We start from the raw sequence: 21,970 nt of genomic DNA on the forward strand, positions 1-21,970 counted from the left end.
GCTGCATTATGTGTCTGCATCTGCAAGCCCTGATATGCCCTTGCTGCTGCCTGGCAGCCCAGAGTCTGTGGAGGGGTTCTTTGGGGTCCCCTACGAGGTCATCCTACATAGGGTGTTCTATGGCACGAATGAGGTGCTTTCTGTGAAAGGAGTTGGGACATGTTCACAAGAGCTGCCCAAAGAGGCTAGTAAGATCTGCTCCAGCTATTGAACCCACTCCTCCCTCTGCCAGAGTACCCTGTCCCACTGAGCCCAGCAAAGTGGGACACTCAATGGCTCAGGTCCCCCTGACGCCATAGAAGAGGTCGCTGTCCCTTCTCTGGCAGCGACATGTGATCTTCAGGGGAAAGAAAAAAGGCCACCATGAAACAGCCACCCTCTGTCACCGCTGTGTTCCCTCAAGCACACCCTACAAACAATATATGCACCTCACAGGGTGTGGGGGAGCGGAAGGGAACTCCCACTGGGGGAGACAGTGGCACCTTCTCCTGGGGAATTGCCCCCCAGGAAGAGGAGGTTTAAGACCAACAGGAGGGTGGCTATAGATGGAAGGGTGAAAAAGATTATGTTCACCCTCTGAAGACCCCAAAGTGGAATAAGGCGTCCGTTCCACATAGGGTAACCTGTTCCGGCCCAGTGATTAAAATCAGCAAAGGCAAAAGTGTGCAGCGCACAGCAATGAGTAGAAGGAGCAGGTCTGGCAAACGATTCTTTATTGACAAGCCATTAAAATAGAGGGCAGCAACCCTTCTACGCGTTTCGTGCAGAGCACTTTATCAAGAAGTGCCATACACGGTATAACAAACAGTTTAAATACAGCTGACTGCCGTTTTTCGCGCCAAACAGTGACGTCACGAAACGTCACCGACCAATGAGAGTCGCGTTCATCGCGCATGCGTCCCGCGGCAGAGTACTGAAGGACTCCCTGCCCATACCAGCCGTCTTTGACTCTCGGTGAAACACGCCCCTATAGGGAGCTCACCAGATGCAAAGACACACCCCTGGCAGTGGCAAAGGAGACTCCCCAGTCCCGTCGTCTGGCGCATGCGCAAATAAGCAGCTAAACAGTTCAGTACTGGATTCCCCCGTTCTGGCTATGAAAAAAGTGAATGTATACCACTAGAACAATTATAGCCATATCCATGACGCTATTGCACACCCGCCCACAAAATGACTGTGCAAATCGAGGAGGTAATGCTGCTAGAATCAATAGATAGTTGCTTAAAATCAGCAAGCCTGAGCCAGACCCCACTACAGATCCCCTAGGGGTGAGACTGGAAGGTCAGGGGTTCTGAAAGTGGTGGGAGGGTATAGGGTGGTTTCCCAGGAGCCAGGGATGGGGGGGCAGAGTGCTATGCAGCATGAGGCCTTGCCCCTGGACATGGATATTGGGCTGCCCTCCACTACCCCACCTGATTGGAAAAACGTTGCTGAAGACGTGTTTCGGTGCATCTACCACACTGGAAACAACTCTTCAGGGACACAGGGGTCAATCAGGTTTCCCCTCTAGTTGTGGCACACCTGGGGAATTGCCCCAGCTTGTGTCATCGGAGGAAAGGGGATAATATAGAACTGACCCCCATTGATGACACTGGTGGTAGGGGGTATGGTGGAAGGTTTGAGGGAAGGGGTTATGGGGGATGTTCTGTAGCGGGCACCCCAAAAAATATCGTGGGGAGGATGTGGGCCCTCTTTGTGGGGAGTCCAAGTTAGGTTCTCTGCAAGAGGTAAGAAGGAACCCTGGCTTGCACCAAATGTATTAGTGAACAAAGTGACAGCAAATATCAAATTATGATATAAAAAAACATTTAGGCCTTGGACATGGTGCCGCAGACCGTGCGGACACTGAGCGAACAGACAGCCTTAAGGCAGTGTTCGCGTCCATGTGGCATGCGGGCGGAAGCGGGAGGGGTCGCGGGTTGCGCAAGAAATCAGTTCAAACTGATTTATTGGCGCGACAGGCTGCTCACGTGAGCGGTTCGCCCAATAAGCTCGAAACCAGCTACATGACGCCCCTCGGCATGCCCCAAATACCCCGCCAAGCATGGCCAGGGAAAGCATCCGCTTTCCCTCAGTCTCCGTGCGACTCCACAAAGGAGACGGTACCATGTCCGAGGCCTAACACGTCAGTGAAGTGAAAAGGTAAATATGTACTCCAATACAGGAAGCGGGACTAAGTGAATATCACAAAATAATGCCCATAAAATGTGAAGTGAAAAAAATAAATGAAAAAAATATGAACAGTATGGTAATATCAAATAATAGGCATTGAAAATAGAATTCCCTTCTTGGCTGATGGGATAATTACAGTGCTTGAGGTGCTGCTCAGAATCAAAATCTAGGAATAAAAAACATACAGTAATGACATGTTTCGCAGTTTCCAGATGCTCTTCTTTTTGCGGAAGGGAAGGTATTCTGTAAGCTTGGTGCAAGAAACCCATACCACTACAGAGGATGAAGCCAATTGACATCTGGAATGGCGAGGCACAGTGTCATCTTATGGGGTTGCGACCCTGTTCTCAGAGTCCTTTCAGCCAGAGCTCCAACTTGCCAAAGCTGTTGTTCTAGGTCATCTATTACATCTATGGGTTAAGCGCGAGAACTACTTATTCAATTTTTTTAACGTGTACACTCCATCCAGAGAACCTGCAAGACTGCAGTTCTTCACCACACTGCCCGACTATCTTGAGACTGTTGACGCGGATGAGTGCATAGTAATGGGGGTGATTTCAACTGCACTCTCGAGGCACTGGACCAAAATGGGACAGAGCCGTACCCCCTCTCCACGTCGGCGCTGCGGGAGATAATCAGATACAACTTCATTGTTGTTGTCTAGTGAAAATAACATCCCAGGGCATCCAATGAGTTCACCTACGTTAGGGTGTGGGGTGAACTGTGTCCTGGGACCCAAATCGACAGACTGTATATATCCAGCCATAGCCTATCACGAGCCCAGTCCAGTGCCATTAGGTTTGCGCTGTTCACAGACCACTATTGTGTGTCAGTGACAGTGGCACTCATAACAGCAGTGCCCTCAGCCGCTTAATGGCACTTTAATAACACGTTGTTAGACGACAAGGTTAGCAACGTCGGCCCAGGAGTTTTGGATGGCCTGGAGAGGTTTCAGGGTGAACTTCGTCATGTTAGAGCAATGGTAGGATGTAGACACGGTTCGCCTGCACCTCATGTGTCAGGAGTACTGCACAGGTGCTAGCAGACAGCACACAGCTTTGATCTAAGCCCTAAGGGGGGAAGTTCTCGATTGAGAAGCGTCTATCTGAGTCAGTGGACCAATACCTGTAGAGTGTGTACGTGGAAAGGAATTGAGCTCTGACACTTGGAAGAATGGCAAACTCGGGGGACATCCCGCATCCATTTCAATAGGGAGATGGATCATGCCTCTTCTGCGCACTGGAGGAGAAGAAGGGAAATCATAAGCACATCACCTGATTACTTGTGGTCGATTGTTCACCTCTGATAGAGCCGGAGAGTATCTGGGACAGAGCCTAGAGTTTATATATTAACTGGTTCTCTGCAGGATCTTATGTAGAGAGCGTCCCATGGTCAGTGAGGGTGTAAGGGAGCTGCTTGAGTTACTGCTGACTCTTGTCGAGTTCTTTAAAGCTCCCGTGGAACATCCCCAGGGCTAGACAGCCTGACCATGGAGTTCTTCCAGTTTTTGTGGGAGACGGTGGGACCTGATTTTACAGAGATCCTTACATGCTCCTTTCATGTCGGTGGGCAGTTCTGAAGTTCCACCACATCTCCAACTGGTAACCAGTCTCGCTGCTATATACGGACTAAAAGATCATAGCAAAGCGGTCTCGCAGAGGCTCATGTTCATGCTGGCAGAGGTAATTCACCCGACCAGTCCTATTCTGTCCCAGAACAAATAATTCATAATAATATCTTTCCGGTTTTGGACCTGCTGCACTATGTGCAGAGTACTGGTCTGTCACTGGTCTTACTTCCCTAGGATCAGGAGAAGGTGTTTGACAGGGTGGATCATCATTACCTTAAACAAACTCTGCAAGCATTCAGGTTTAGCCCCCAATTTGTGGGCCTTCTGCAGATACTGTACGCCTCTACAGAGTGTCTGTTAAAGATTAATTGGTCCCTGATAGCACCTTTTAGTGTTTGTTTGGTGAGTACGTCAAGATGTACCCTGTCCGGGCAACTGTACACACTGGCCATTGATCCCTTCCTCTGACTACTGAGGTAGAGGCTCACCTTGCTTGTACTAAGGGAGCCTGACATGCGGATAGTCTGGTCAGCCTATACTGATGACGTGGACTAGGAGCTAGTTGATCAGGAGTGGGCACAAATGTGCCAAGAGGTCTATACAGCGGCCTCATTAGCTCAGATCGACTGATCCAAGTGCTCTGGCTTTTGGTGGGACTCTTACAGGTGAAGTCCTTCCCCACCCATTCTGTAATATCATGGGGGAGCGATACTCAAGTATCTCGGAGGACTATGAGTGATGGGACTGGATAGAAGCAGAAGTGCTTGTACACCACCTACTTCTGCTCGGTGCCCGCATCCCTCGCCATCTGATCCAGGAGATAAAGGATGCTATTTCGACTCACGCCCTTCACCGAGGGGGTATTGCCGACCAGAGAGACAGGCTCAACCTTCACCACCAGCTCTCCGAATCTTTGTGTGGTTCCTATGCCATGGCAGCCCCCTCTGACCCCAACTTTAGTAGGTTGGAGGACATGTTCTTGGCATATTTCCGCAGCATGCTAAGGAAGTGGCTGTACTCTCTCATACTCATGTTATAGTACACTACCTTGCCTTCATCGCCCGCTCCGATACCATCTGGAGACGGGCACTACCAGATAAGGAGCGCGAGAGGCTCCAATAGAGGGACTACCTCTACCCTGCGGGTCCATATCCTATCCTGCAGTCAGCAGTGTTCCAATAACTCCATGTTTCCTCATATATTCTATTTAGTTTATTATCTGTTTCATTTCCCTCACCCCTCCATCCTAGTTTAAAATATCCTCCAACCTTTTTAACATTCTCCACCCTAGCACAGAAGATCCCTCTTCATTGAGGTGCAATCCGTTCCTAGCATAAAGATGGCATCTCTCAGAAAAGGAGTCCCAGTGCTCTAAAAACCCAAAAGCTTCCTTCCTACAGTACACCACTTTCTTAGCCATGCATTAACCTCCCTAATCGCCGACTGTCTCCTTGCGGTAGCGCATGGCACTGGTTTTATTTTATAATACAACTACAAATAATTTAAACAAAAAGAAAAGAAAAAAAATCTCTCTCCCTCTCTCTATTACTAATCTCTCTCGTCCCACACACCATCTCCCTTCCCTTAACAGAAAGTGTGCGACAAACATGCAGAAAGTGGGAGTGGCAAAATAAATGCTTTCAGTTTTGGACTCCACGTAATCCGCAGAACCGATTCTGGTAGATTCTACATAGGACGGAATTCACTGCAGATTCCGAGGATTCCACACGGATTTACGAGGACACAAAACACCTCCAGATTTCATTCCGCAGATCGGATTGCACGTCTAAAACTGGGAAACATTTGCAGAACGGATTCTTACAGGTTCGCCCATCTCTAGCCACATGTAAAATATGAAGGTCTAAGCACATGGGTTCATTGTGCTTTCATATTCTATAATGTAGCTTACGTTTACAGCTCCATGTAGATGATTTCTATTTTAAATTGTGTGTTGTACTCTACTCAATTTTCTTTGTATCTAACACTGTAGAGTATAACAATTGTACTATATTAGCAAACCTATACAGTTTGTTGTATCAGATCATACTGTACTTAGCTTTCCTTTATATCCAAATACCAGCAATACAACAGTCTTTGCGACCCTTATCGGTTTTCTACCAATGTTATATTTGTTCACAATAGGCTTATTAACATTCATGGTTCCCTCGAGGAGACCTAGGGACCACCAAGTCATGTTCTCCCACAAGTAACATTGCTTTTAGCACTACTACATTTACACATTTGAGTGAAATCACAATGGATGGTGTTTGCCACATACTGTAAGTATCTATTGAAATTCCTATGCCTGAAATATGCAACAAAACTGAGGACTGTTGGGATTGTTATATCCACTACAAATACATTGTTTGATGCTCTTGAAACATGTGAAAAACAAATGACATATTCTATACATTTGTATTACAGTAAATCAGAAGACAATCTACAGAGACAATTGTGCTTAGGTTTGCAGGGTTTGTTCATATCGCAGCAAATTTCTCATTAAATTACAATTGAAAAGTACTGCTTCACATTGCTCATTGTGGTAAAATAAGCAGTCAAGCCTCACCTTTTGCGATTTGAGGAAAGGAATCCATACATGTTCCATTAGTTCCTGACGATAGCGTCTTGAAAAGGACCCAACATAAGATACAAAGGCAGCGGTCAACAGGACATCTCCACATAAAGTCTTCTCTTGGGCTTCAAAGATTTTGATGGATTGACTCCAGCGAATATTTTCAGACTGAAAACAAATATTTTAGAATTCTTCATAATAAGTTCTGTATATGTTTGACATTTACTGTACACTGCACTGACAATTAGTTCATAAAAGGAATTAGAACAACATTCTCTAACAGTGACTTAGTGACAACAATGTCTAGTTTCCAAACCCACTTAGAGATGTCTCGCACTTCGTTTTGATGAACGTTGTGGCTCTCAGTGCATTTCTAACATGCGTACCACTGTCACTGGAGTCTATTAACACTTAACTCTTTGGGGCAATCCAGGGGCACCACGGTGTAGCGGCTACGTTTTGCAGGGGAGATCGCATCCTGCACTCCCATGTTACGCAGGGAAATGGAAGAGGAGGACTCGTCCTTTGCCGTTTCCAGTTTGAGGGCCGCCGTGATCACATGACCGCACCATTTGCCGGAAGTGCCACTCCAGCACTCAATGGGTTAACCGAGTAAAGCTGAGTGCAGTGAAATTATCTGCAGGCCATTCCAGCACCGAAGCAGTAACATAATCACATTTGGCACTTGAGGGGCCAGCAGTGCATTTTGTTGGAAGGCCATGCAATGCAGGGCAATTCCCCCCTGAGTTTGGTAATGTAATGACCTTCCACATTTGGGACTTCATTAGATAATCCTTTTAAAATCTAAGGCTGAGGTAATTTGATAAATTCTTAGAGTAATTATCCAATTTCCAAGGAAAACATGATGTTCATGTTTTGCTCTGAAAGCTTACAGCAAATACGAGAAAATACAGATGTGTATGTAGTTTATGGTCTATATGTTTATAAGTTTATGGGCTATATTTCTATCCTCCTCCTGGCAGTAATCCCTGTGTAAGGGCAGGTTTGCCAGGAGTTATCATGGGTTTCCCCCACCTCAAGCACTTGCCCTGAAATGGTGAAGGTAGGTCACCTGACCCTGTGTCCAATCAAGAGACACATGGGCGGTGCCTGCTGAAACTATTAAAGAGCAGTGTCACTTCCTATTTAGAGTTAGTGTTATAAGTTGGTTAGTGAAGTGTGTAGGAGTAGTGAGGAGTTAGCCACCTGATGAGTAGAGCTGATAGACTTAGGTGGACCAAATACCTCTCATCCTGCTTAGGGGGTGAGGGAAGAGCTAGCCCCACTCTGGGTGGCCTTAGGCTCAGAGTGGAGGCAGGGGACATCCTGAAGGAGGACAGCTGGCTGGCTGTGTATATTCTGTACCTGACTGCTACTGCTGAGAAGCTAATAAAGAGCTGCTGCTATTTAAAGAGACAGTGTTTGTGAGACTGGAATCTCTCATCCCTGGGAGGGGATTCTGCAGTAGGGATTCCACCTCATATCCTTGGGGCCTGCTACAGATGGAGGCGCTGCACCATTAGAGGAGAACGAAGGCATCCACCCCAAAAACCTGTCCTGTTGTCCCCCATGTCACAGCGGGAGACTCAGGCCCTCCTGTTGCCAGCAGGTATGCATCACACTCAGACATGTAGCCAGACCTTGAGACACTCTAGGGTACCCAATGTGAGGTTGGGGGGGGGGGGAGGGTCCATGGGCTACATGTAAAACTGTCCAAAATGCATTTGCTAAATTTTAAGCATTTTATCCCCCAAATTCGATTCCTTGTCAAATGTTTCGCCAAGCCTCAAAGAACTTCAAAAGTAGCAACAACAAAAAAGTCCAAGAATTTGCAATTTTTGCAAGCTGTGGAAGAAACAGTGTGTGCCTTATTTATAGTCTCAGCATTAAGCAAAGCAAGCGATTTTAGAAAATTTTGCAAATGAGTATATCAGATGAAATTGCAATGCACACTGACTTAATGCTTGGCAGGTGGCTTGCAGATTCTGACGCGGGTGCTGACAACCTCACATTAAATTGTTGCACTACTGAGAGTGCCAAGTTGAATGATTTCACAAAGCACTTTGGAATTAGTGAAATAGTAAAATGTTAAAAGTTTGCAGAAATACCTGTAAACTCTGCTCATGTGGCCCTACTAATTACCACTGATCGCCAATACTCAGTCTAAAGATAGATTATGGTTCTGGGTAGATGAGAGAGCAGCGGTGGCAGTAATCAGTAAAATAAAGAAGACAATCTGGTGAGGCCGACAGTTGATGCGAGTTACAGTATTGTATTTCTGCATCTTTAAAAGTAATCAGGATGCCACCATTATCCAATACATAGCTGCTACAGTAAGTGAGACTTCAGCTTTAACTTATCTTCTACAGTGAAGAAAACTCTTTTTATTTAGAGGGGAAAAAAACTTGATTGATCTATGCCCTGTTTATGTCTCATGTAAGTAAGTCGTAAACAAAAATGAAAATCCTTTCTTTAATCTCAGAAAGAACTTTAAGATTTTCTAAAAACATGGAATGATCATTTATTTAAATATTCAATAATTCCACCATACCATCCATATGTCATAAATCACAAGTGACATTGGCTAACAAGAGTTTAAGAGTTGGAACATGCAGTGTAGTACATTTCAAGACAGTTAAAAATCACTATCATTTTATTCTAATGCCTTATAGATTGCTTGTAATGTCATCTTGGCTAGGATGGCCCATTTCTAATTTTTAACCGCTGCTTAGCTATGGAGTTAGTTAATGATTAAATATAAACAGTTAGATTTATTAGTCTGATGCTTGAGCTTCCAGGTCAATGCTATATACTGTAGGGGAAATCATCACTCTAGATATTTTTCTACTTGTCTTCTAGTCACAAAGTATTTATTCTACAGTGAAATAGGTTTGATGGTCTCAATTAATCGCTGTAAACATTATTTTCCCAGACTCACAAAATACCACTATCAAGGAAAACCCTATGTCCTTGGAGACCATTTTCTCATACTTGAAGGTGCATGAATATTACTCAATGCTTCATGATAGAGGTTAAAAACATAGTAATGTATCTCTTTATGCTGCTCTCTTTGAGTCTTACACTACAGACCTTGTTACTAAATTGATTTGAATTGGCAAAGATAAATCAGGAATCCTGCCTAGCTGTTTTTTTTAACAAAGGATGTTTCTGTCTGACTATACAACTGATTCTGCTAAAATAGGACTGATTATCTCCTTATTAACATGTGAGGCCCACCCCTGGGTATCCCGTCTTCTGGAGCAAAATAGAATAGCTAAGTAACCTACACATCTTCATAGATGCGATGAGCCTTGTATTTCATGACCCTAATCGCTGTGCTATGGCTGAAGCAATTCTGATTAATCTCGCCAGGGTAGGCGTACCACTGCTGAGTATGCCGTGGAATTCTGTAGATGGGTAGTTGACAACCTGGAATACATCAGCACAGAGGTTCCATTTTCACAGGGGCCTGTCTGATCAGATAAAGGATGAATTTGCTCAGATTGTTGCTCCAACGGTATAGGAAGACTTCGTTCACTTTTGTATCCAGATAGACCTAAGGATTTTTGGAGAGGAGACTAGAGAAACAAAGCTTCACTACAGGCAGTCCTGGTTCAAGAAGGTTTATTACTCCGTCAACTTCAAGGGTTCTAGAAATGGCAGTTTCCCTAGCTCCAAAAGCTGAAACAATGCAGGTGAACACTGTTTGAGGACGAATCAGCTCTGAGGTGAGAAGCCGATGTCACTCTGAACACTTATGTTTGTATTGTGGCAACTGTGGTATTTTCCTAGCAAGTTGTCCTAACAATCCAAGGAGGTGTTCGTCCACTCAAGGTCCATAAAGCTACAATCTGTCACAACCTGTATACTTCACCACTCAAGAGAATAGCAACATTCACATTAGGTACCCCTACTTCTTTTTGACTATTCTTCTTAAGGAAGCTATTCACCTCATCTCTACCACTGCTGTGACTGACTCAGGTGCGGGGGAAATTGTATGGATTTTGAATTTGCCAAAGATAGCTTGGTTTTGTCCAAGCCCAAAGACTCTCCTGTGAAGTTGAAAGTAGATGACGGTTCTCCACTAAGCCCTGGTCTTATTACCCATGAAACTGGTAAGCTAACCCTCATAGTGGAGCCCAGCCACCAATAAGATTTAATTTAACCTAATTACTTCACCTCAGTTTCCAGTTATTCTGGGTAATCCCTGGCTCATGGTCCATAACCGTCAAATCAACAGGAAAACCAGAACTGTCCAATTTCCCCCAGAGCATTGTGAACTCCTTTGCCTGCTCTCAAAATGGTCACCTGATAAAATGGCAATGTGTGGAATTTCCTCCACTCATTCTGCTACACTACCACCACCACCACCACCACCACCACCACAATATCAAGAATTTCAGGATGTGTGTGATAAAAGAAATGCAGATAAGCTCCCTCCACAATGACCATATGACTGTCCAATTGAATTGCTGCCAAGTGCAGCAATTCCTTTTGGGAGAATCTGTTCCCTTTCCAAACCTGAACTACAGTACACAAGTCCTTAGAATGTATTTACAAGAGAACCTTTCTAAAGGTTTAATTCGACCCTCTATCTCTCTTGCTGGGGCCGCTCTCTTCTTTGGGTTCTTTCAGGAACTGAACAACATCACAATTAAAAATAGATGCCCACAACCATTGATTACCACTACCTACCATTGTCGCCATAGACAAACTATATATAAAGCTAGAGAAATGTGAGTTTGAAAAAACCTTTATGCGATTCCTCGGGTATATCATCTCCCCTGAAGAGCTGAGTATGGATCCTAGTAAGATTCAAGCTGTTGTGGAATTGCCTATTCCAAAGAGCATGATGAATATTCAGAGGTTTGTGGGCTTTGCCAATTTCTATAGATGATTCATTAAAAATGTATGTAGTCTAACTGCTTCCATTACCCAAAACACCTGAAAAGATGTTCATTTTGAGTGGTCCCCAGAAGCAAATGCAGCCTTTGAGTGACAGAAGTGACTCTTAACTTATGCACTTTTCGTCATTCATCAAAATCCTGAACTTCCATTCATAGTGAAACTTGATACTTCTGACTGCCATCGAAGCTATTCTCTCTCAAAAGATTCGACGAAAGATGCTTCTTCACCCTTATATATCTTATGCTTACCAAATGTCATCAGCATAGAAGAACTACGGTATGACATTGGGAGCAAAGAGCCTTCTCTGAATGGCGACACCTCCTGGAAGGAGCCACTCATCTGGTCACCATCCTTACTGATCAGAAATTAACAATGTATTTGATCAGCAAAGAGACAGTCTACCCGACAACTTTGTTGGGCTCTATTCTTTTTAGAATTAAATATCCTGATTTCATACTGCCCTGGACCTAAGAATGGGAACGCAGATGCTCTCTCCAGGTTGTCTCCTAATTCCTCTTCAAGTGCTAAATTTAAAGAAACCATTCTGCCAAATAAACATTTCCTTGGCATTACCTTTTCCTCTGACCTTTTCTGATGTATTAAGTGAACCTATTAGATGAACTGCTTTAAACAATCCTTCCGCCGGATGTCAATATGGATCTGCAGGATGACCTTTTGACCTTCCAAAACCGTCTGTTTGTGTAACGCTTGCGCTGCCCACGAGCAAGATAGGACCCCGGTACTGAGGTGGGGAAGTATAGAACCACACACCCACAGCAGCGGAAATTTGCCTGGCAGGCGGATTGTCAAATGTAGCCGGGTCTGGGTTGGAGAGAGCGGGTTAGTCCTGATACTTGCCAATGTCTTGGGATGGAGAGGTCAGAATTGTCAAAGTCTGTTAAGCCGTGGTCTGGGGTTGGACAGGACAGAATCGTAGAAGTCCGTATAGCCGTGGTCTGGGTTAGAGAGGTACGCAGAGTCGAGGGTAAGACGGGGTTTGATGTCCAGAGGGGTTCAGAAGTCAAGCAGGGTCGGTACACGTAGAATCCAAACTGCAATAGAGGCAAGACAGGAGCAAGGCACAACAAACGCAGGAGCTCAAGGCTACAACCAGTTATGCTCAGCAATGACTTGGAGTGAGAGCAGGGTATAAGTAGGAGACAGGAACCAATTGCAAGGAAGGCGGAGTGGAGTCGTGGCCTCTGTGGAGGCTAGGATAGGCTGCAGGAGACAAGTGGGTATTAGGAATACTTGCCACACAGTTGGGGAGCGGTGCACGGCATCACATGAGTGCGCCGCGTGCAAGAGAAGCGCGGCGCGTACGAGGGGGCACAGCTAAGCTCCGTGGCAGCCTAGAAGAGCTGCGCGAATGCTCTGATGCTAGAGCGGAGGTCTGTGCGGCGACATATAAGGAGGGAACACGTCGCAAAGGACATGTTCCCCGATTCCTTACAGTTTGTTCCTGAAAGAGTAATGTTGGGAGTCCTTCAACTTATGCAGAATTCTAAACCTGCTGGCTAACCAGGTATCCAAAAGACACAGGAACTTTTGTCCCACTCTTTTTGCTGGCCCAAACTTTCACAAGATGACACATTTATGGATATTTCCTGAGACACCTGTGCAAGGAACAAGACCCCTCGTGCCTCCCCTCTGGGCTTGCTACAGACACTACCTGTACCTACATGTCCTTGGGGGTCCATCTCAGGGCGCACTACAGACAAGACTGCTGACAGAGGGGTGCCATTTACATCCAAGTTCTAGAGAGGGTTTCCTCCTACAATGGGAATCAATCTATATCTATCCTCTGCTTTCCCCCTCGGTCAAATGGCCAGACAGAGAGGACAAACCAGACCCTGATACAAAATCTGTGTTGTTTCATAGGCCATCTCCAGGACGACTGGGACAAATTCTTGCCCCTCGCGGAATTCGCTTACAACAACAATCTGCATAATTCAACGCAGCAAACCCCATTTTAAAAAAAAACTATGGATATCACCCAACTTTCATTCCTCCCCTACCAGTCTCCTGTTTCATTCCCACTGTCTCAGAGAGACTTTCTTCTCTACAAGAGATCCAGGAAAAAAGAAAATGCTGACCAGAACCGCAGATCAGATCCTATGTTGCGAGTAGGAGATAAAGTCTGGCTATCAACAAGAAACCTAAAGATCTCCACTAGGAAACTTGGACAGAATTATATAGGTCTGTTCCAAATTTCCTTAGATCAACCCAAACCTTCCGTTTGGAACTCCCTGACTCAATAAAAGTCCATCTGGTAATTCACATCTCACTACTGAAGCTTTTCCGGGAGAATCCTTTTCCTTGGTGCATTCCTCATCCTGACCCTGTCCAGGTTGATGGTGAGGTGGAATTTGGTATTGATAGGATCTTGGGCTCCAGGATATCCCAAGGGAAATTGCAGTACCTAATCCAGTGGATGGGCTACAGTCCCAAAAAGAGATCTTGGGAGCTGGCGGGAAATGTTAATGCCCCACTCCTGGTCAGGGCTTTTAAAAAAAGGCATCCCACGAAGCCAGGAAGTGGATTGTCTGGAGCACGTTACTTGGAAGGGGGAGATAATGTCAGGAGTGCTTCTGGTAAGCCTAGATCCATGGTCCTTCTCAGTCTGTAGTTCTTCCAGTCTGCCACTGTGACTGCTGTGGCAGACACATACACACACACACAGGTACATCACTGACTTAACATATGGCTAAAATAAGTTAACGCCTCAGTAAACGTTATTGTGTATCTTCAAAACTCAATAATATTAGGTTATGTCATGTTTCCATTTGGAAAGGGCATCTGTTAAATATAACGGACGCTAGTGCTAATGTTATGTAAAAGAGGTATTTACCCTAACAGTGCATATCCACAAAGGTCCATTAAAGTTAACGCAGGGATTTACCTAATGTTACTTAAGTCATAACTAAAAGGTGGAGTTACTACATTCCAGACCCTGAAAATAATGGCCCGTTATGAACCCTAAGTTATCTGTCCTCTGGATGTTGGCCTTAAATTTGTAGGGAATGTCTCACTTCAAGTTGTAAAATGTTCAGAATTTTGACTCTGCTTAACTGCATATATTTTTCAGTTTAATAGACCGTAGATGGACATAATTAATAATTAAGAAGGTAGAGACAGAGAAAGACAGACGGATCATTAAGTCAGACATAGCACCCATTGTTTTGCTGAAACATGTGATGTGATATACATGATGGTATAAATCAGACTATTTTGGTGTACCCATGTGAAATTGTAGTAATTGTTTTTGCTATGGACCGAGCAGTTAAATGTTAAAAACATGTTTGTTTGTGATTTTTTAGATGATAATGAGAGAGAATAGATTCAAAGAACTCATATTAGGATGTCATTTTGCTGGGACAGATTTCTAAAACAAGTCAACTGACAAATGAAGACTATGATCAAATATATTTATATAAAGTTATATAGGGCCCAGGGAGCAGTTAATCCTTGACACACACACACACACACACACACACACACACACACACACACACACACACACACACACACACACACACACACACACACACACACACACACACACACACACACACACACACACACACACACACTTAAAAAAATATTCACTTTCATCATCTGATCCATTGGGAAGATTAGTAATGGTTTTATGAAATACCAGAATGCATAGATTCTAGTACAAATAAGTATTATGTTATTTCTGAGTTGAATGTAGAAATGTATTGTTACAGTACATCTTTTTCAAGTGGTTCTGAGAAATTAAAAGTTACTAACTTCTAGTCCCTTTACAAGTCTATTGGCCAGTTCAATGGTGGTGTTAGTTCGATTTACTTCTTCCTGACAACGGATCTTCTCAGCTGTCGCTTTTTCAAATGAAAGCGTAAGTCTTTTCAGATTATTATCCAGATCCTACAATAGAGAAACACATTTTAGTTTTACTCACAGTTCAAGTGTACTTCTAAATTTTCAATGTACATTATGCCTTTGTGAGTCAGGTGCTTTAAAAGATACCAACCTTCTACTATTTACCAAAAATGAATATGCAGTTGATTAACCCCCCACCCCCCACTCCCCACTCCCCGGAAGGCCTATTATTTTGGGGATCAATTCCCTTATGGGTAAGCTCTCTCACTATATTGATTTACATTAGAGAAATATCTGCTGTCTATACAAAGGATTCTACACGTCCTGAAGTTGGTGAAAGAGATAGTGTCGGGGGAAGACTTAAAGTGGGTGACTATGGATGTTCAGTCCCTCTATACCTGAATCTCTCACGATAAGGTATAGAGGCGACAGAAGAATTTTTGAATAGAGGTGTCACTATGTCGACATCACAAAGAAAGTTCATATTGAGTAGTATTCACTTTATTCTCTATCATAACTTCTGTTTTTCAGTCGATTCTATTTACAAATTCCAGGTACGGCTTTGGCTGCTTATTTTGCCCAAGCTACTCAAATGTATTCATGGGTAGATGAGAAGGCACACATATGAATTAATAATCTATAAACTGAGCACATCATCATGATATTGTTTTGAAGCTCTTTATGGACCATCTGAATGATAATGATTTGAATTTAAAATTCAAATATAAAACTGATACACGTCAAATTGAATCTGGATCTTCTTTTGAGAATGAATGAACTTGTGTTTTTACAAAAACATTCTTCAAAGAAGTCGAGTGCTATAGTTATATTATATTTTCCAGCCACCACCATATGGGCTGGATGAACAGCATACCACCACTTGACCAATTTCGTCGATTGAGGAGAAACTCTAGCAATGAAGACGATGGTCTAAAGCAGGCAGAAATTCTAAAAGGACTTTTTTTGGAAAGAGGCTATGATCTGGAATTTATAAATAAGGCATTCCTACAAGCTAAGGAATTAGATAGGGATACCTTAAAAGATACCCTTATTGAAAGTAGTGAATCAGATATTACTATCTTGGGAGATACTAAAATCAATAAAAAGAAAAAAGTTTAATTTCAGAAAAACAAATGGTTAAATTTATCACTAGCTACAAATGAAGGGCATCTAAAATTCATCAATTAAATCTAGAGCTTTATTAACTACCTAATGATATGTGGTCGGTCTATTGCAATGCCCATGTGGCTATCAATACATTAGTCTGACAAAAAGTCTTCTAAAGAAAAGGATGCACGAACATGTAAATAATATTAAAAGGGCTTTGATAAGCATAGTGTCTCATGAAATTTAAAATTATTTCACAATAAGGATCCTGCAAAATGTACTTTTAAGGTGACAAAGTTCAAATGGATAAGAGAGGGGGTAACATTTGCCATACAGTATTGTGGTCAATAGGGAAACGTTCTGGATCTACAAGTTAGATACCGTGATCCTTAAAGGTCTGTTTGAAGAATTTGATTTAGTTCCCTTCATTAGGGATAGGTAGTTTAGCTTGGCCAAACTATCTATAGATGCTCAAGTATAACAGAAATAAGATGTGTGTTGGTAGTTCCTCTACAAATACTGATAATGGCCTTTTTTATTCTTTTTTTCATCTGTCCCATTTTTCTGAGGTCTTTCTTCTGCAGTTTGTGGATTATCGATAGAAGGGGCATCCTTCATATATGTTATAGAGTTAATGTATTAAAAATGTCAATTATCAGTGTGCAAAATCCTGTTTTTATATAATACATAACTGATATTTTTTATGAAATGGATATTATATAGTTGTTGTATCCATTTATAGAAGTGTAGGGATGTATCTTTATGAAAACTGTATGTGAATATATACTATGCAAATCATTTGTACTATTTGGATATATAGATATATAGATACATATACACACACAGAACTGCAGCACTAACTGGAAATCGTAGAAAATAAAGCTTGATAGAGGACCAGGAGGTCCGAAACATCGCTCTAATTTACTTGTTCCTGTTCTTTGATGCAATAAATACATTCTACGATTTCCAGTGAGTGCTGCAGTTCTGTTCTTTCCTGTATCTATTTTGGAGCTGGATGGTGAACCTGGCCCCTCTGCAAGCACCCTGTGCACCTAAAGATAAGTCTTTTTTCGATTTTCTCTGCATATGGTTTCTGTACTGAGTGCCCTGAACTTTCTTTTGTTTATATATAATAATATAATATATATATATAAAAAAATATATCAATAAATAATATATATATATATATATATATATATATTATTTATTGATATATATTTTTTATCACAGTATATACTGTATATATATATATCAATAAATAATATACTGTATATATCAATAAATAATATATATCAATACATTATATATATATATATATATATATATATATATATATATAAAAATAATATATACAAATAATATATACAAGTTTGTCTTGTTGCTTAGCAACAAGGGCTATTTAGGGGTGTTCCGGAGATACGGTTCAGCCTCTGATGAAGTCCCCTCCAGTGACGAAACGCGTCAGGACGTTGCGTTGTACGTGGTGACGTCACCGAGGCTCGTATGCACGCTTTTTCCCCGGAGCATTGAGGGGTTGCAGCTCGTACCTTCAGACGGCACACAGGGGTTTGATTCAATGTGAGGAGGCAGTGAGATATCCAGCAGGACACCGCTGGTGTTTGGTGGGTGAGGAATTAAGGACTGTGAGTTACACCTACGGCTGAGTACCCATTGACTCTCCCCGCCTTCCTCCCTCCTGCTTTCCTTTTTACCCACATCGTGTGACTGGAGCTGCCCATACTTGTCTGCTCCTATTATATACCAGACTGGATTACAGCGTTTTGCAATTCTACGGATCTATTGCAGATCCTAGCAGTGACGTCCCCACTATTGAGTATTACCTCATACATGCTGTTTATTTTTTTATTTCTTGTGAGTGCAGGTCCACGGGACCCTTTTTTCTACATTTTTTAATTGCATTACATTTTCTCTACAGTATCACGCTATGGAACTTGTTTTTTCTTTCTTTCTTTCTGTTATATATATGTATATATATCAGAAAGAAAGAAAAACAGAAGCACAAGTTCCATAGCTTTCTGTTATATATATGTATATATATCAGAAAGAAAGAAAAAACAGAAGCACAAGTTCCATAGCGTGATACTGTAGAGAAAATGTAATGCAATTAAACAATGTATATATATATATATATACACACACACACACACAAAAGAAAGTCCAGTAGAGAAACAATATGCAGAGAAAATTGAAAAAATACTTAATCTTTAGGTGCACAGGGTGCTTGCAGAGGGGCCACGTTCACCATCCAGCTCCAAGATAGATACAGGAAAGAACAGAACTGCAGCACTCACTGGAAATCGTAGAATGTATTTATTGCATCAAAGAACAGGAACAAGTAAATTAGAGCGATGTTTCCGACCTCTTGGTCCTCTGTCAAGCTTTATTTTCTATGATTTCCAGTGAGTGCTCCAGATATATATACAGTCATGTGAAAAAGAAAGTACACCCTCTTTGAGTTCTATGGTTTTACATATCAGGACATAATAACAATCCTTAGCAGGTTCCTTAGCAGGTCTTAAAATTAGGTAAATACAACCTCAGATGAACAACAACACATGACATATTACACCGTGTCATGATTTATTTAACAAAAATAAAACCAAAATGGAGAAGCCATGTGTGAAAAACCAAGTACACCTTATGATTCAATAGCTTGTAGAACCACCTTTAGCAGCAATAACTTGAAGTATTGGTTTTCTGTATGACTTTATCAGTCTCTCACATCGTTGTGGAGGAATTTTGGCCCACTCTTCTTTACAACGTTGCTTCAGTTCATTGAGGTTTGTGGGCATTTGTTTATGCACAGCTCTCTTAAGGTCCCGCCACAGCATTTCAATCAGGTTGAGGTCTGGACTTTGACTGGGCCATTGCAACACCTTGATTCTTTTCTTTTTCAGCCATTCTGTTGTAGATTTGCTGGTGTGCTTGGGATCATTGTCCTGTTGCATGACCCAATTTCGGCCAAGCTTTAGCTGTCGGACAGATGGCCTCACATTTGACTCTAGAATACTTTGGTATACAGAGGAGTTCATGGTCGACCCAATGACTGCAAGGTTCCCAGGTCCTGTGGCTGCAAAACAAGCCTAAATCATCACCCCTCCACCACCGTGCTTGACAGTTGGCATGAGGTGTTTGTGCTGATATGTTGTGTTTGGTTTTCGCCAAACGTGGCACTGTGCATTATGGCCAAACATCTCCACTTTAGTCTCGTCTGTCCAAAGAACATTGTTCCAGAAGTCTTGTGGTTTGTTCAGATGCAACTTTGCAAACCTAAGCCATGCTGCCATGTTCTATTTAGAGAGAAGAGGCTTTCTCCTTACAACCCTTCCAAACAAACCAGAATTGTTCATTGTTTTTCTAATTGTACTGTCATGAACTTTAACATTTAACATGCTAACTGAGGCCTGTAGAGTCTGAGATGTAACTCTTGTTTTTTTTGCAATTTCTCTGAGCATTGCACGGTCTGATCTTGGGGTGAATTTGCTGGGACGTCCACTCCTGGGAAGATTGGCAATTGTCTTGAATGTTTCCACTTTTGAATAATCTTTCTCACTATAGAATGATGGACTTTAAATTGTTTGGAAATGGCCTTATAACCCTTCCAAGATTGATGGCAGCAACAATTGCTTCTCTAAGATCATTGCTGTTGTCTTTCCTCCTTGGCATTGTGTTAACACACACCTGAATGCTCCGGACCAGCAAACTGTTAAAACTTCAGCTTTAATAGAGTTGGTCACACTTGCTGATGATCAATTAATCAAGGGCATTTGATTAGCAGCATCTGTCTACTACTTAGCATCTTAATTCCTATGGAAGCAGTAAGGGTGTACTTAGTTTTTCACACATGGCTTCTCCATTTTGGCTTTATTTTTGTTAAATAAATCATGACACGGTGTAATATGTCATGTGTTGTTGTTCATCTGAGGTTGTACTGTATTTACCTAATTTTAAGACCTGCTAAGGAACAGATGATTGTTATGTCCTGATATGTAAAACCATAGAATTCAATAGAATTCAAAGAGGGTGTACTTTATTTTTCACACAACTGTATATAATATTCTCTGCACATATTTTTCAATATATATTTCTATTAAAAAAGTCTACTGATGTAAAACAAATTATAATAACGTATAGTTGGAATAAATAGATTGTCGGTGATATATTGTTATGTATGGTTTGTGTACATCAGACATGGGTCCCATTTCATGTTTTTCCTTTAACCAATTTGCAAGGAACCAATGAGGAGCGGTCCATGGGTATAAATCCATGGTGGTTTAGAATGAATCAATGCCCTGATGAAGTGGACGTGTGTTCCACACGTAGGAGCACTGCCAATTGGGCTTTTGTAACTGAACTCTTGTTGCCATCCATGTAACACTTGGAATTCACACAAAACAATAACAATTAGATTGTACTTTAAATTAAAAAATGTCGAAAGGTTGTCACTTACCTTTCATGAAAATGATATCTCAATTAAATAATACACCTACTGTCATAGTTGTACTAGTTATTAGTTACTGTATTTTGCTATCATACGGATTTTCCCTGCAGTGGAAGACTTTTGCTGATATTTGTAGCCCTCACATTTTGAGGGATACCTACGTATGAGCTCTAGAAACTAATATTAAAAAGGATTTGAGGACAACATACTGCACTGTATTAGGAATATGAATGTTATATTACCATGTCCCATTGTATCTATATGAAACAAGTTGTTATTGCTGGAACCCTCTCAATAGCCACAGAGACATGTCTGCAAAAATAGGTGCCATATCTGCACACATACACAAGATATTTCTCTTTGCTTGTGTCTCTACATAAAAACGTTATATAAAAATCCAAACATCAAATTTTAACTAGAATTCAAAAATTTTAAGTAAAACTAAGTAGTATTAAGGAAACCCCAAAACACTTGGCACACCTGTCTAAAACGGTGTATACACTAGTAAAAATTACAGGGTTCTTATTTTCTCTAATATATCCCTTTAAATATGTCACTGTGCGCCAAGTAAGATCTTACACATGAAAAGTGTTTACCCGACCCTGAACTGGACAGGGCGAGCTAAGGGTGGAAAGTTATTTGAATATCCTGCACACATCCCCGTAAAAAAAACGAGTTTTTAATTTATGATGAAATGGAAAAAATATGGGAGTAAAGTGGGACAGCTCTTTTTATTTCTTTTACATTTAAACTCCTTTACAGAAGGTTTATGCACAATGCTCATTGTTTCATCCCCTCTACGTATAACAAAAGGTTTTAAATGAACAGTTTAAAAATCTGATGCCTCCCATCTTAAAACAAGATTAAGAATTTGTATTACGATAAACTTACTTGAAGCTTCTTCCTGATTGCCTCAAGTTTTTCAGTAGCTCCCTTCAGATCATCATTGGCCAGGGTTAATGCTCTGCGTTTAGGCTCCACGTCACAATATACCTGAAATGATACAAAGGGGTTGTGCATTATTAAGTGGTATTTGTACCTGCAGGTGCCCAGAGGGATTTGGAGGTGTGCTCATGACCCAGGAGAGGAGGGGGCAAACCCCACAAGCCAAAGGGATAATGTACAGTGGCTGACCAATTGGCTACATGTCAAATTTAAGCATGATGAACCAAAGCAAGGTATTTTCAAGCTAGGGTGTGGTGGAAAAAGCCGCGCCCATCCTGCTGGCCTTCAATGTTATCAGGGTTACAGTACATTTTGGTTTTATGTAAACTTAAAAAAAAAATATTTATATATATATATATATATACACAGC

At 41.9% G+C, this 21,970-nt stretch overlaps 1 protein-coding gene across 1 annotated transcript in view; it reads right to left on the reverse strand.

Annotated features, from left to right (window-relative positions):
* The window catches only part of DNAH11 (dynein axonemal heavy chain 11), a 323,392-nt gene that overhangs the window by 80,302 nt on the left and 221,120 nt on the right, over positions 1-21,970 (reverse strand). The window contains exons 63-65 of the mRNA XM_075587148.1: positions 21,547-21,648; positions 14,997-15,131; positions 6,309-6,482 (exon numbers count right to left, since the gene is read on the reverse strand). Coding sequence (XP_075443263.1) covers positions 6,309-6,482; positions 14,997-15,131; positions 21,547-21,648 — 411 coding nt within the window. The remainder of the gene's footprint in view (positions 1-6,308; positions 6,483-14,996; positions 15,132-21,546; positions 21,649-21,970) is intronic.

The sequence above is a fragment of the Ascaphus truei genome, chromosome 2, assembly GCF_040206685.1.
Source record: "Ascaphus truei isolate aAscTru1 chromosome 2, aAscTru1.hap1, whole genome shotgun sequence".
In the NCBI taxonomy this organism is placed as follows: Eukaryota; Metazoa; Chordata; class Amphibia; order Anura; family Ascaphidae; genus Ascaphus; species Ascaphus truei.